The sequence below is a fragment of the Entelurus aequoreus genome, linkage group LG21 (assembly GCF_033978785.1).
Source record: "Entelurus aequoreus isolate RoL-2023_Sb linkage group LG21, RoL_Eaeq_v1.1, whole genome shotgun sequence".
NCBI classification, from domain to species: Eukaryota; Metazoa; Chordata; class Actinopteri; order Syngnathiformes; family Syngnathidae; genus Entelurus; species Entelurus aequoreus.
Genome location: NC_084751.1, coordinates 5501535 through 5516293, shown reverse-complemented (window position 1 = coordinate 5516293; position 14759 = coordinate 5501535). Strand labels below are relative to the sequence as shown.

General features: G+C 40.2%; 1 protein-coding gene across 2 annotated transcripts in view; it reads left to right on the top strand.

Annotated features, from left to right (window-relative positions):
• The window catches only part of LOC133638842 (partitioning defective 3 homolog), a 47218-nt gene extending 34602 nt beyond the window's left edge, over positions 1-12616 (top strand). For both annotated transcript variants that reach the window (XM_062031828.1, XM_062031827.1), the window contains exons 7-13: positions 1290-1375; positions 1445-1541; positions 1628-1760; positions 7667-7773; positions 7867-8080; positions 12117-12177; positions 12327-12616. In XM_062031828.1, the coding sequence (XP_061887812.1) occupies positions 1290-1375; positions 1445-1541; positions 1628-1760; positions 7667-7773; positions 7867-8080; positions 12117-12177; positions 12327-12409 (781 nt within the window). In that variant the 3' untranslated portion in view covers positions 12410-12616. The remainder of the gene's footprint in view (positions 1-1289; positions 1376-1444; positions 1542-1627; positions 1761-7666; positions 7774-7866; positions 8081-12116; positions 12178-12326) is intronic.
• The last annotated feature ends 2143 nt before the right edge of the window (positions 12617-14759 follow it).

Here is a 14759-nt window from a genome sequence, read left to right as displayed (position 1 = left end):
CACAATTTTTAGGTACATACCTTACTATTTTGGTTCTTGGCGCATGTTACAGGTACTGTTTAAGCATGCTAACGTTAGCATGCTAGATTTCTTTTTGATAATTTAGCAGGTATGCACCGTCGCATCAAATATTTTGTTACTTGACAAATCATACCTGTTAGCATGCTAGCTTTTTTAAGCTAATTTTGTATGTATACACCTCAGTTATATTATGATACTTGAGGCATGCTAATGTTAGCAGGCATTTAAGCATGCTGCTATTTTTTTTTTAGCTATTTTAGCAGGCATACACTTTAGGGTCGTTTATTTTGTTACTTGACATATGACACCTGTCAGCATGATAACGTTAGTATGCTATCTTTTTTTAAGCTAATTCTGTATGTATACATCTCAGTTATGTTACTTTAGGCATGCTAATGTTAGCAGGCTAGCATTTTAAACACATTTTTCAGGTACACACCTCAGCACTATATGTTGGTACTTGACGCAGTTAACATTTAAGCATGTTAACATTAGCAATGCTAGATTTCATTTAGCTAATTTAGCAGGTATACACCTCATTGTGTTGACAAATGATACCTGTTAGCATGCTAATATTAGTATGTTAGCTTTGTTAAGCTAATTTTGTAGTATTTACCTCAGTTATGTTACTTTAGACATGCTAATGTTAGCAGGCTAGCATTTTAAACACATTTTTCAGGTACACACCTCAGCATTTTGGTACTTGACATATGTGACAGTTAGATAGATAGATAGTACTTTATTGATTCCTTCAGGAGTTAGCATTTAAGCATGTTAACGTTAGTATAACATTTATTTAGCTAATTTAGCAGGTGTACACCTCATTGTGTTACTTGATGAATGATACCTGTTAGCATGCTAATTAGTACGATAGCTTTGTTAAGCTAATTTTGTATGTATACACCTCAGTTACTTTAGGCATGCTAATTTTAGCAGGCTAGCATTTTAAACACTTTTTTTTTTAGGTAATTTAGCAGGTATACACCTCATTGTCATACATTTTGCTATTTTACCAATGCTAACTGTTAGCATGCTATTGTTAGTTGTAGCTTTTTTAGCTAAATGTATGCTAACTGTTGGCATTTCAGTTTAGCCTTGGTTCTTAAGCATTCACATGAACTTTGTACTGAAATTGCATTTTTTGGGGAGAAAAATGCAAGTATTGTACCAAAATGGCCCCCGCATCCTTGGATTTGTCAGTCTGTGGCCCCTCAGGGGACAAAGTTTCCTCAGGCTAACGCTAACCCGAGGGATTCTGCGTCCTTCAGGCGGGAGTTCGTGGAGCTGATGGAGAAGTACGGCGCTGGCCCGTTCGCGTCTTCGGGTCTCATCTCGCCAACGCCGCCGTCAGCAGGTACTCCAGCAGCGCCGCCCGCTGGTGGCCCTCGAGAACCCCGGACTCAAGGCGGTCTTGTCTCGGCAGGGAAGCTGCCGGACACTTCTTCCTCCTCCTCCAGGTCTGAGAGCCCCCAGCTCCTCAGTCCCAAAGAGGGGGTCTGTAGCCACGCCCCCTCCTACAGGTGGGTCCCCGACACTCGAGAAATACTTTTCCTTGCTGTGGTACAGGACTAGACCTAATCCGACCTTACCCTCCCCCTCTCTGCAGCGAGCACGTCATCCAGCTGATCTGCATCGCCAAGGGAAGCGGACTGGGCCTCGCCATCAAGGGGGGCTCCAACCGCGCTGAGGGTCCCATGGTGTCCATCCAGGAGGTGGTGTGTGGAGGAGACTGCCAGAAGGTCAGCAGGGGGTCTCCACTCCCACACTTTGACTCTTTAAAGGCCTACTGAAAGCCACTACTAGCGACCACGCAGTCTGATAGTTTATACATCAATGATGACATCTTAACATTGCAACACATGCCAATACGGCCGGGTTAACTTATAAAGTGACATTTTAAATTTCCCAAGAAACTTCCGTTTGAAAACGTGGCGGTATGATGACGTATGCGCGTGACGTCACGACGTCAAGGGAAGTGTTTGGACCCAATTCAAATACCTCTGTTTTCTTCGACAAAATTCCACAGTATTCTGGACATCTGTGTTGGTGAATCTTTTGCAATTTGTTTAATGGACAATGGAGACTGCAAAGAAGAAAGTTGTAGGTGGGATCGGTGGAGCGGCGGACTACAGCAACACCAACACCAGGAGGTTGTGTTGTGTTGTGAGCAGGATAGCAGATGCACTACAGTGAGTAAGCCCGCCGCCGCATCTAAGTTAGCTTCTGTTTTTTTAGCTTCGCCAAGCTGAATATTATTAATCGTGTATTTACATGTTCATGGTTTAATAGTATTTTTGATCTTCTGTCTATCCATCCAGTCAGGGTTTTTTTTAATTTAGTTTCTATCTGCATTTGAGACTGCTATGCTATCACGTTGGCAACGTAGCTAGGTTAGCTTCTATTCTTTTTAGCTTTGCAAAGCTGAATATTATTAATCGTGTATTTACATGTTCATGGTTTAATAGTATTTTTGATCTTCTGTCTATCCATCCAGTCAGGGTTTTTTTAAATTTAGTTTCTATCTGCATTTGAGACTGATGCTATCACGTTGGCTACGTAGCTAGGTTAGCTTCTATTTTTTTAGCTTCAAAAAGCTGAATATTATTAATCGTGTATTTACATGTTCATGGTTTAATAGTATTTTTGATCTTCTGTCTATCCATCCAGTCAGGGTTTTTTTAAATTTAGTTTCTATCTGCATTTGAGACTGCTATGCTATCACGTTGGCAACGTAGCTAGGTTAGCTTCTATTCTTTTTAGCTTTGCAAAGCTGAATATTATTAATCGTGTATTTACATGTTCATGGTTTAATAGTATTTTTGATCTTCTGTCTATCCATCCAGTCAGGGTTTTTTTTAATTTAGTTTCTATCTGCATTTGAGACTGCTATGCTATCACGTTGGCTACGTTGCTAGGCTAGCTTCTATTTTTTTAGCTTCGCCAAGCTGAATATTATTAATCGTGTATTTACATGTTCATGGTTTAATAGTATTATTGATCTTCTGTCTATCCATCCAGTCAGGGTTTTTTTTAATTTAGTTTCTATCTGCATTTGAGACTGATGCTATCACGTTGGCTACGTAGCTAGGTTAGCTTCTATTTTTTTAGCTTCAAAAAGCTGAATATTATTAATCGTGTATTTACATGTTCATGGTTTAATAGTATTTTTGATCTTCTGTCTATCCATCCAGTCAGGGTTTTTTTAAATTTAGTTTCTATCTGCATTTGAGACTGCTGCTATCACGTTGGCTACGTAGCTAGGTTAGCTTCTATTTTTTTTAGCTTCGCCAAGCTGAATATTATTAATCGTGTATTTACATGTTCATGGTTTAATAGTATTTTTGATCTTCTGTCTATCCATCCAGTCAGGTTTTTTTTTAATTTAGTTTCTACCTGCATTTGAGACTGCTATGCTATCACGTTGGCTACGTAGCTAGGTTAGCTTCTATTTTTTTAGCTTCGAAAAGCTGAATATTATTAATCGTGTATTTACATGTTCATGGTTTAATAGTATTTTTGATCTTCTGTCTATCCATCCAGTCAGGGTTTTTTTAATTTAGTTTCTATCTGCATTTGAGACTGCTATGCTATCACGTTGGCTACGTAGCTAGGTTAGCTTCTATTTTTTTTAGCTTCGCCAAGCTGACTATTATTAATCGTGTATTTACATGTTCATGGTTTAATAGTATTTTTGATCTTCTGTCTATCCATCCAGTCAGGTTTTTTAAAATTTAGTTTCTACCTGCATTTGAGACTGCTATGCTATCACGTTGGCTACGTAGCTAGGTTAGCTTCTATTTTTTTTAGCTTCGAAAAGCTGAATATTATTAATCGTGTATTTACATGTTCATGGTTTAATAGTATTTTTGATCTTCTGTCTATCCATCCAGTCAGGGTTTTTTTTAATTTAGTTTCTATCTGCATTTGAGACTGCTATGCTATCACGTTGGCTACGTAGCTAGGTTAGCTTCTATTTTTTTTAGCTTCGAAAAGCTGAATATTATTAATCGTGTATTTACATGTTCATGGTTTAATAGTATTTTTGATCTTCTGTCTATCCATCCAGTCAGGGTTTTTTAAAATTTAGTTTCTATCTGCATTTGAGACTGCTGCTATCACGTTGGCTACGTAGCTAGGTTAGCTTCTATTTTTTTTAGCTTCGCCAAGCTGAATATTATTAATCGTGTATTTACATGTTCATGGTTTAATAGTATTTTTGATCTTCTGTCTATCCATCCAGTCAGGTTTTTTTTAAATTTAGTTTCTACCTGCATTTGAGACTGCTATGCTATCACGTTGGCTACGTAGCTAGGTTAGCTTCTATTTTTTTAGCTTCGAAAAGCTGAATATTATTAATCGTGTATTTACATGTTCATGGTTTAATAGTATTTTTGATCTTCTGTCTATCCATCCAGTCAGGGTTTTTTTAATTTAGTTTCTATCTGCATTTGAGACTGCTATGCTATCACGTTGGCTACGTAGCTAGGTTAGCTTCTATTTTTTTTAGCTTCGCCAAGCTGAATATTATTAATCGTGTATTTACATGTTCATGGTTTAATAGTATTTTTGATCTTCTGTCTATCCATCCAGTCAGGTTTTTTTAAATTTAGTTTCTACCTGCATTTGAGACTGCTATGCTATCACGTTGGCTACGTAGCTAGGTTAGCTTCTATTTTTTTTAGCTTCGAAAAGCTGAATATTATTAATCGTGTATTTACATGTTCATGGTTTAATAGTATTTTTGATCTTCTGTCTATCCATCCAGTCAGGGTTTTTTTTAATTTAGTTTCTATCTGCATTTGAGACTGCTATGCTATCACGTTGGCTACGTAGCTAGGTTAGCTTCTATTTTTTTTAGCTTCGAAAAGCTGAATATTATTAATCGTGTATTTACATGTTCATGGTTTAATAGTATTTTTGATCTTCTGTCTATCCATCCAGTCAGGGTTTTTTTAAATTTAGTTTCTATCTGCATTTGAGACTGCTATGCTATCACGTTGGCTACGTAGCTAGGTTAGCTTCTATTTTTTTAGCTTCAAAAAGCTGAATATTATTAATCGTGTATTTACATGTTCATGGTTTAATAGTATTATTGATCTTCTGTCTATCCATCCAGTCAGGGTTTTTTTTAATTTAGTTTCTATCTGCATTTGAGACTGCTATGCTATCACGTTGGCTACGTAGCTAGGTTAGCTTCTATTTTTTTAGCTTTGAAAAGCTGAATATTATTAATCGTGTATTTACATGTTCATGGTTTAATAGTATTATTGATCTTCTGTCTATCCATCCAGTCAGGGTTTTTTTTAATTTAGTTTCTATCTGCATTTGAGACTGCTATGCTATCACGTTGGCTACGTAGCTAGGTTAGCTTCTATTTTTTTAGCTTCGCCAAGCTGAATATTATTAATCGTGTATTTACATGTTCAGTCACTGTGAATGTCCATTTCGCGTGCTCGACTCTCATTTTCAAGAGGATATAGTATCCGAGGTGGTTTAAAATACAAATCCGTGATCCACAATAGAAAAAGGAGAGAGTGTGGAATCCAATGAGCCAGCTTGTACCTAAGTTACGGTCAGAGCGAAAAAAGATACGTCCTGCACTGCACTCTAGTCCTTCACTCTCACGTTCCTCATCCACGAATCTTTCATCCTCGCTCAAATTAATGGGGTAATCGTCGCTTTCTTGGTCCGAATCTCTCTCGCTCCATTGTAAACAACGGGGAATTGTGAGGAATACTAGCTCCTGTGACGTCACGCTACTTCCGCTGCAGGCAAGGCTTTTTTTTATCAGCGAGCAAAAGTTGCGAACTTTATCGTCGATTTTCTCTACTAAATCCTTTCAGCAAAAATATGGCAATATCGCGAAATGATCAAGTATGACACATAGAATGGATCTGCTATTCCCGTTTAAATAAAAAAAATTCATTTCAGTAGGCCTTTAAACACGACGAGGGTTTATTTATCCCGCGGTGCAGACATGCAGGTTCAAAAAGTCCCAAATTAATTCACATGTCCAAAGTTGTGACCTAAGAGTGTGTGTTAGTCCACCTTTAACCACTTCCTGGTGTGTGTTAGTCCACCTGTAACCACTTCCTGGTGTGTGTTAGTCCACCTGTAAGCACTTCCTGGTGTGTGTTAGTCCACCTGTAACCACTTCCTGGTGTGTGTTAGTCCACCTGTAACCACTTCCTGGTGTGTGTTAGTCCACCTGTAACCACTTCCTGGTGTGTGTTAGTCCACCTGTAACCACTTCCTGGTGTGTGTTAGTCCACCTGGAAGCACTTTCTGGTGTGTGTTAGTCCACCTGTAACCACTTCCTGGTGTGTGTTAGTCCACCTGGAAGCACTTCCTGATGTGTGTTAGTCCACCTGTAAGCACTTCCTGGTGTGTGTGAGTCCACCTGTAACCACTTCCTGGTGTGTGTTAGTCCACCTGTAACCACTTCCTGGTGTGTGTTAGTCCACCTGGAAGCACTTCCTGATGTGTGTTAGTCCACCTGTAAGCACTTCCTGGTGTGTGTGAGTCCACCTGGAAGCACTTCCTGGTGTGTGTTAGTCCACCTGTAACCACTTCCTGGTGTGTGTTAGTCCACCTTGAAGCACTTCCTGGTGTGTGTGAGTCCACCTGTAAGCACTTCCTGGTGTGTGTTAGTCCACATGTAAGCACTTCCTGGTGTGTGTGAGTCCACCTGTAAGCACTTCCTGGTGTGTGTGAGTCCACCTGTAACCACTTCCTGGTGTGTGTTAGTCCACCTTGAAGCACTTCCTGGTGTGTGTGAGTCCACCTGTAAGCACTTCCTGGTGTGTGTTAGTCCACATGTAAGCACTTCCTGGTGTGTGTGAGTCCACCTGTAAGCACTTCCTGGTGTGTGTTAGTCCACATGTAAGCACTTCCTGGTGTGTGTGAGTCCACCTGTAAGCACTTCGTGGTGTGTGTTAGTCCACCTGTAACCACTTCCTGGTGTGTGTTAGTCCACCTGTAACCACTTCCTGGTGTGTGTTAGTCCACCTGTAACCACTTCCTGGTGTGTGTTAGTCCACCTGTAACCACTTCCTGGTGTGTGTTAGTCCACCTGTAACCACTTCCTGGTGTGTGTTAGTCCACCTGGAAGCACTTTCTGGTGTGTGTTAGTCCACCTGTAACCACTTCCTGGTGTGTGTTAGTCCACCTGGAAGCACTTCCTGATGTGTGTTAGTCCACCTGGAAGCACTTCCTGGTGTGTGTGAGTCCACCTGTAACCACTTCCTGGTGTGTGTTAGTCCACCTGTAACCACTTCCTGGTGTGTGTTAGTCCACCTGGAAGCACTTCCTGATGTGTGTTAGTCCACCTGTAAGCACTTCCTGGTGTGTGTGAGTCCACCTGGAAGCACTTCCTGGTGTGTGTTAGTCCACCTGTAACCACTTCCTGGTGTGTGTTAGTCCACCTTGAAGCACTTCCTGGTGTGTGTGAGTCCACCTGTAAGCACTTCCTGGTGTGTGTTAGTCCACATGTAAGCACTTCCTGGTGTGTGTGAGTCCACCTGTAAGCACTTCGTGGTGTGTGTTAGTCCACCTGTAACCACTTCCTGGTGTGTGTTAGTCCACCTGTAAGTACTTCCTGGTGTGTGTGAGTCCACCTGTAAGCACTTCCTGGTGTGTGTTGAAGGATGGCAGGCTGCAGGTAGGAGACCAGCTGGTGTCCATCAACAAGGAGTCTCTCATTGGAGTGACATACGAGGAGGCCAGGAGCATCCTGACACGCACCAAACTCAGGTCTTCCCTGCCATCTTGTCAATAATCATAATAATAATAATAACAACAATGAATGTGACCTCCTTCTTCTTCTGTTCATGCTCCACACCGCAGACCAGATCCCACAGTGGAAGTGGCCTTCATCCGGCGGCGGACTTCCTCCAGCTCCAGCAGCGGGCCCCACAGTCCCATCTCCGTGCAGGGCTCTGGAGCCCAAGGGAGGCCCCCGGGCCTGGTAGCAGGACCGCCCCCACCAGTGGTGGTCACCAAGATCACGTCCTGCAGGAACCCTGCCAGTGAGACCCTGCCCACGCTCAACCTCAGCCAGGTCAGCACGCTTCTTCTGGAATATTCTATGTAGACCTGTTACCACCTGCTGCACCACTAATAGTACTAGTACTAGGACTAGTACTACTACTACTACAATGTAGACCTGTTACCACCTGCTGCACCACTACTACTACTAGTACTAGGACTAGTACTACTACTAGGATGTAGAACTGTTACCACCTGCTGCACCACTACTACTACTAGTACTAGGACTAGTACTACTACTAGAATGTAGAACTGTTACCACCTGCTGCACCACTACTAGTACTAGTACTAGGACTAGTACTACTACTAGAATGTAGAACTGCTACCACCTGCTGCACCACTACTACTACTAGTACTAGGACTAGTACTACTACTACTACTACTACTACTAGAATGTAGACCTGTTACCATCTGCTGCACCACTAATACTACTACTACTACTGCTACTACTACTAGAATGTAGACCTGTTACCACCTGCTGCACCACTACCAGTACTACTATTACTAGTACTACTACTACTAGTACTACTAGAGTGTAGACCTGTTACCATCTGCTGCACCACTAATACTACTACTACTACTACTACTAGAATGTAGACCTGTTACCACCTGCTGCACCACTACCAGTACTACTATTACTAGTACTACTACTACTAGTACTACTAGAGTGTAGACCTGTTACCACCTGCTGCACCACTACTACTACTACTACTAGTACTACTACTAGTAGTTGTAGCTGACAGTGGCGTGGTGGTGTGCGGCATCAGTTAAGTACTACTTCTACTACTACTACAAGTTTTTAGTGGCTGACAGTGGCGTGGTGGTGTGCGGCATCAGTTAAGTACTACTTCTACTACTACTATTAGTTTTTAGTGGCTGACAGTGGCGTGGTGGTGTGCGGCATCAGTTAAGTACTACTTCTACTACTACTACTAGTTTTTAGTGGCTGACAGTGGCGTGGTGGTGTGCAGCATCAGTTAAGTACTACTTCTACTACTACTACTACTAGTTTTTAGTGGCTGACAGTGGCGTGGTGGTGTGCAGCATCAGTTAAGTACTACTTCTACTACTACTACTACTAGTTTTTAGTGGCTGACAGTGGCGTGGTGGTGTGCAGCATCAGTTAAGTACTACTTCTACTACTACTACTACTAGTTTTTAGTGGCTGACAGTGGCGTGGTGGTGTGCAGCATCAGTTAAGTACTACTTCTACTACTACTATTAGTTTTTAGTGGCTGACAGTGGCGTGGTGGTGTGCGGCATCAGTTAAGTACTATTTCTACTACTACTAGTTTTTAGTGGCTGACAGTGGCGTGGTGGTGTGCAGCATCAGTTAAGTACTACTTCTACTACTACTACTACTAGTTTTTAGTGGCTGACAGTGGCGTGGTGGTGTGCAGCATCAGTTAAGTACTACTTCTACTACTACTATTAGTTTTTAGTGGCTGACAGTGGCGTGGTGGTGTGCGGCATCAGTTAAGTACTATTTCTACTACTACTAGTTTTTAGTGGCTGACAGTGGCGTGGTGGTGTGCAGCATCAGTTAAGTACTACTTCTACAACTACTACTAGTTTTTAGTAGCTGACAGTGGCGTGGTGGTGTGCAGCATCAGTTAAGTACTACTTCTACTACTACTACTACTAGTTTTTAGTGGCTGACAGTGGCGTGGTGGTGTGCAGCATCAGTTAAGTACTACTTCTACTACTACTATTAGTTTTTAGTGGCTGACAGTGGCGTGGTGGTGTGCGGCATCAGTTAAGTACTACTTCTACTACTACTAGTTTTTAGTGGCTGACAGTGGCGTGGTGGTGTGCAGCATCAGTTAAGTACTACTTCTACTACTACTACTACTAGTTTTTAGTGGCTGACAGTGGCGTGGTGGTGTGCAGCATCAGTTAAGTACTCTTCTACTACTACTATTAGTTTTTAGTGGCTGACAGTGGCGTGGTGGTGTGCGGCATCAGTTAAGTACTACTTCTACTACTACTAGTTTTTAGTGGCTGACAGTGGCGTGGTGGTGTGCAGCATCAGTTAAGTCAGACCTGGGCATTGTGCGGCCCGCGGGCCGCATCCGGCCTTTGTACGTCCTGTCCGGCCCGCGTGAGGCCAATTATAAATTACAAAATAAATTTAAAAAAGTATCTATTTCGAGTGTGCAATACAACGGTGCTGCTTTTGTTTTGAAAAGCGTTATTTGTATTACTTCCGTGTGGACGTATGCTCGTGCGCGCAGCGGCAATCTCAAATTACAAAATAAATTTAAAAAAACATCTTTGTCGTGCGTGCAATACAACTGTGCTGCTTTTATTTTGAAAAGTGTTATATGTGCGTATGTCCTGTGAGGGAAGGCGCACAGCGACAAGTGATGCATGCCCGGTTATCCCCGAGACGCTAAAAAGAGAAAAGTTGATGACGAATGGCGTGTTTTCAACAAGACAAGTAAAGGTAAAGCTGTGTGCTTATTTGTAGTACACACGTTGCTGTGTTTAAAGAATATAGTGTAACCACCTGCTGAAGTAGATGTTGTCTTCTTGAGTTGCGTAAATGAGGAGTGAGGAGACGTGCGTGTGGAAGGAACGAGATATGTTGAGCTGTGTTAGTATAGCTTGCTCAATAAAAGTTTAAAAAGAGCGTCAGACTTGATGTGCACTTCTTCTGGACGCTACAATTGGTGGCAGAAGTAAAACTTTGCGCATACTGCACTGTTTGTGTGCTACGTCATCGGGAGGTACGTGCCACGTGAGGAGCTCGCCGCAAAGAGAGAGAGAGAGAGAGAGAGAGAGAGAGAGAGAGAGAGAGAGAGAGAGAGAGAGAGAGAGAGAGAGAGAGAGAGAGGAGCGTTTACAGGTGCAGCCACGCTGCTTGCCACGGGGGGAATTCCGCCCTCAATGAAGACTCCCAGTTTGATGGCAAGGCGAACTGGAGGCATTTCATCCCACTTCTGACATCAATTGTAGCGTCCAGAAGAAGTGCACACCAAGTCTGATGCACTTTTTAAACTTTTATTGAGCATGCTATACTAACACAGCTCAACTTATCTCGTTCTTTCCAAAAGGAAAACCAATCCTCACTCCTCATTTCTGCAACAGCAACGCTTCTCCTTCTTCGCCAATCTCCTTACAGGCGTACGTGCTACGTTCACAACGTTTTCTTATCTGGTTAAATAAAGGTTTTACAACAAAGAGGATGCAGGATAAAGTGACAGAAATTGAAATTTTTGTATTGTAATATACATCAGGAAGTGTTGTGTAAGAAAGTGTTAAAAATAAAACCATCAAAAGCCATCTGCTTTTGTATAAAGATAAGTTAGGTTAAATGAAAATATTATTATTATTATTATCTATCTTACGGTATATCAAAAAATAATTTGAGCAAAATTTAATTGAAATATTGTCAGTGTGGCCCTCCAGCAGTGCTCGGTGTTGCTCATGCGGCCCCCGGTAAAAATTAATTGCCCACCCTGAGTTAAGTACTACTTCTACTACTACTATTAGTTTTTAGTGGCTGACAGTGGCGTGGTGGTGTGCGGCATCAGTTAAGTACTACTTCTACTACTACTACTAGTTTTTAGTGGCTGACAGTGGCGTGGTGGTGTGCGGCATCAGTTAAGTACTACTTCTACTACTACTACTAGTTTTTAGTGGCTGACAGTGGCGTGGTGGTGTGCGGCAATCAGTTAAGTACTACTTCTACTACTACTACTAGTTTTTAGTGGCTGACAGTGGCGTGGTGGTGTGCGCATCAGTTAAGTACTACTTCTACTACTACTACTAGTTTTAGTGGCTGACAGTGGCGTGGTGGTGTGGCGGCAATCAGTTAAGTACTACTTCTACTACTACTACTAGTTTTTAGTGGCTGACAGTGGCGTGGTGGTGTGCGGCATCAGTTAAGTACTACTTCTACTACTACTACTAGTTTTTAGTGGCTGACAGTGGCGTGGTGGTGTGCGGCATCAGTTAAGTACTACTTCTACTACTACTACTAGTTTTTAGTGGCTGACAGTGGCGTGGTGGTGTGCGGCATGATGTTAGAAGTGCAATGTTTGCAGGTCCGAGTGTCTGCGGCCAGAACAGAGCAGACGTCCACACCCGAGGCCGCGACAAACACTGGTATGGACCAATTCATTAGGTACACCATCTAAGTATGACAATCATCGTGCCTTCACAAAGGTCACTTTTGATTGACATTAATGTGCATTTTGTAAACATTCATTCCAATGAATTGTTTGCCTGATTGGTGATGTTCTCTTTTTTTCAAGATGGCGCCAGCAGCGAAGGTGCCGTCATCAGACTGGAGCGACTGGAGCAGGTGACAATGTTGCCAATACCACTCTTTGCTTGACCAGTAAACCCACATGGCTGCCTTTGTGATTGATTGAAAGACCCGGGATGGAACAATAAACCCTCATAATGATACACCGACGGTTAGCATTACCGTTTAAACATAAAATGATCATAAACCGTGGCCGTTAACACGTTGACAAATGATCGACAGTGCTCATTTACTGGAGAGGCGTGCTAGCTCATTAGTGCTAACACAAATACAAGAGACACTAGCATCCTTTAAACTAAACTAGTGATGTGCAGATCCATACTGAAAGATCGATGCTGTCGATACCAGATCCTAATGCGCTAATATCGACTCTCAAATCAAAATATCGATACTTTAGTTGTTTGAGATACTGTAAATGAGGGCTATTCAACTACATCAGTTTGAAGGGCTCAGGGGCCGCACATGAAATGTTGATGTTTGCTCAGAAAGTGCCTCCACGGTTATGTTCCTTTTGAGACAATGTTTACATATTTACAAAGTACACTGCGCTGTCAATACATTTATTACTCTGCCCTCTCTACTCGCTTACAGCAGCTAAACAGATAGTTAACAGCATGAAGAAACCGAAGCTCCGGAAGTTTTATTGAGGATTGTTGTTTCTTCTTTTGAATTATTTTCCTTCCTCAATTGTATTTCTTTACACTTCATCCTTCATTTAAGTTTGTAAGACTGAAAATAGAAACAAAATAAACATGAAAAAAGTATAACGTCCATTGTGTAATTTTACATAAATAAAACAAGTTTAGTCTTAATGCATTCACACAATAAAAACTATGCACATAGAAATGATCCACATTGAACACAATGTACCTGTATGTGACTCTTCACAGTTAAACCTAAGGTGTAGCGTTGTCGCCCTCTACTGGTCAAATTTAGCGCTACATATATTAAACTATCTTTGATTACTCTCAGACAAAAAAAATAACACGACCACGAATACAAAAGACATCACAAAGTCAGCAATTTCAATACAAAACGAACTATGCACAATATCTACCTTTAAATGTTTGACCAAGTTACGTGACGACACGTACACGTGGGGATTTGTACCGTTGTTGCTGCGTGTCTACAACACCGTGTCCGTCGCTTAAAGGTCGACAGGAAACAATGACTCGAGCACTTTGTCTGGGCCGAACGTTTATACTTCTATTCATGCCAGTCCTTGTTAAAAAGTCCAATTTTTGCAATTTATTTAGATTTTTTTTTAAAGGTTGAATTAGTAGTCGTCTTCTACCCCCCTTACGGCTGCTTCATCGTGACACATATGCCTCACTGTTGCCCCCTGTGCGTACCCTAATTCTAAAGGTTTCGAACTGATTTTTCTTTCCGTCCTAAAGTGCAAGCCAGAAAACGACTGGCAGTCAAAAAGATTAAGTATTATAAAACAGCAAGCGCATGTATCCTTATATTTATTTTATTTTATTTTTTATTTTTTAAATCATTATTTAAATTGTATTTTATTTGGAGACACCACATCCCAAGTATGATATAACAGAATATCCATCCATCCATTCATCCATCCATCCATCTTCTTCCGCTTATCTGAGGTCGGGTCGCGGGGGCAGCAGCCTAAGCAGGGAAGCCCAGACTTCCCTCTCCCTTGCCACTTCTTACGGGAAAAAAGAAATAAAATAAAAAAAAAATATATATATATATACATGTGTGTGTGTGTGTGTGTGTGTGTGTGTGTGTGTGTATATAAATATATATATATACAGGTATATATATATATATATATATATATATATATATATATATATATATATATATATATATATATATATATATATATATATATATATATATATATATATACAGGGTGTATATATATACATATATATGTATATATATATGTATGTGTATATATATATATATATATGTATGTAAATGTATATATATATATGTATGTAAATGTATCTATACTGTATGTATATATATACAGTATATATATAGAGGTATATATATGTATGTGTATATATGTATGTAAATGTATATATATGTATGTATATATATTTTTATGTATGTAAATGTGTATATATATACATATATATATATATATATACAGGTATATATATATATATATATATATATATATATATATATATACATATATATACCTGTGTATATAATATATATATTATATATATATATATATATACATATATATACCTGTATATATATATATATATATATGTATATATATATATATATATATATATATATATATATATATACCTGTATATATATGTGTGTATATATATATATATATGTGTGTATATATATATATATATATATATATATATATATATATATATATATATATATATATATATATATATGTGTGTATATATATATATGT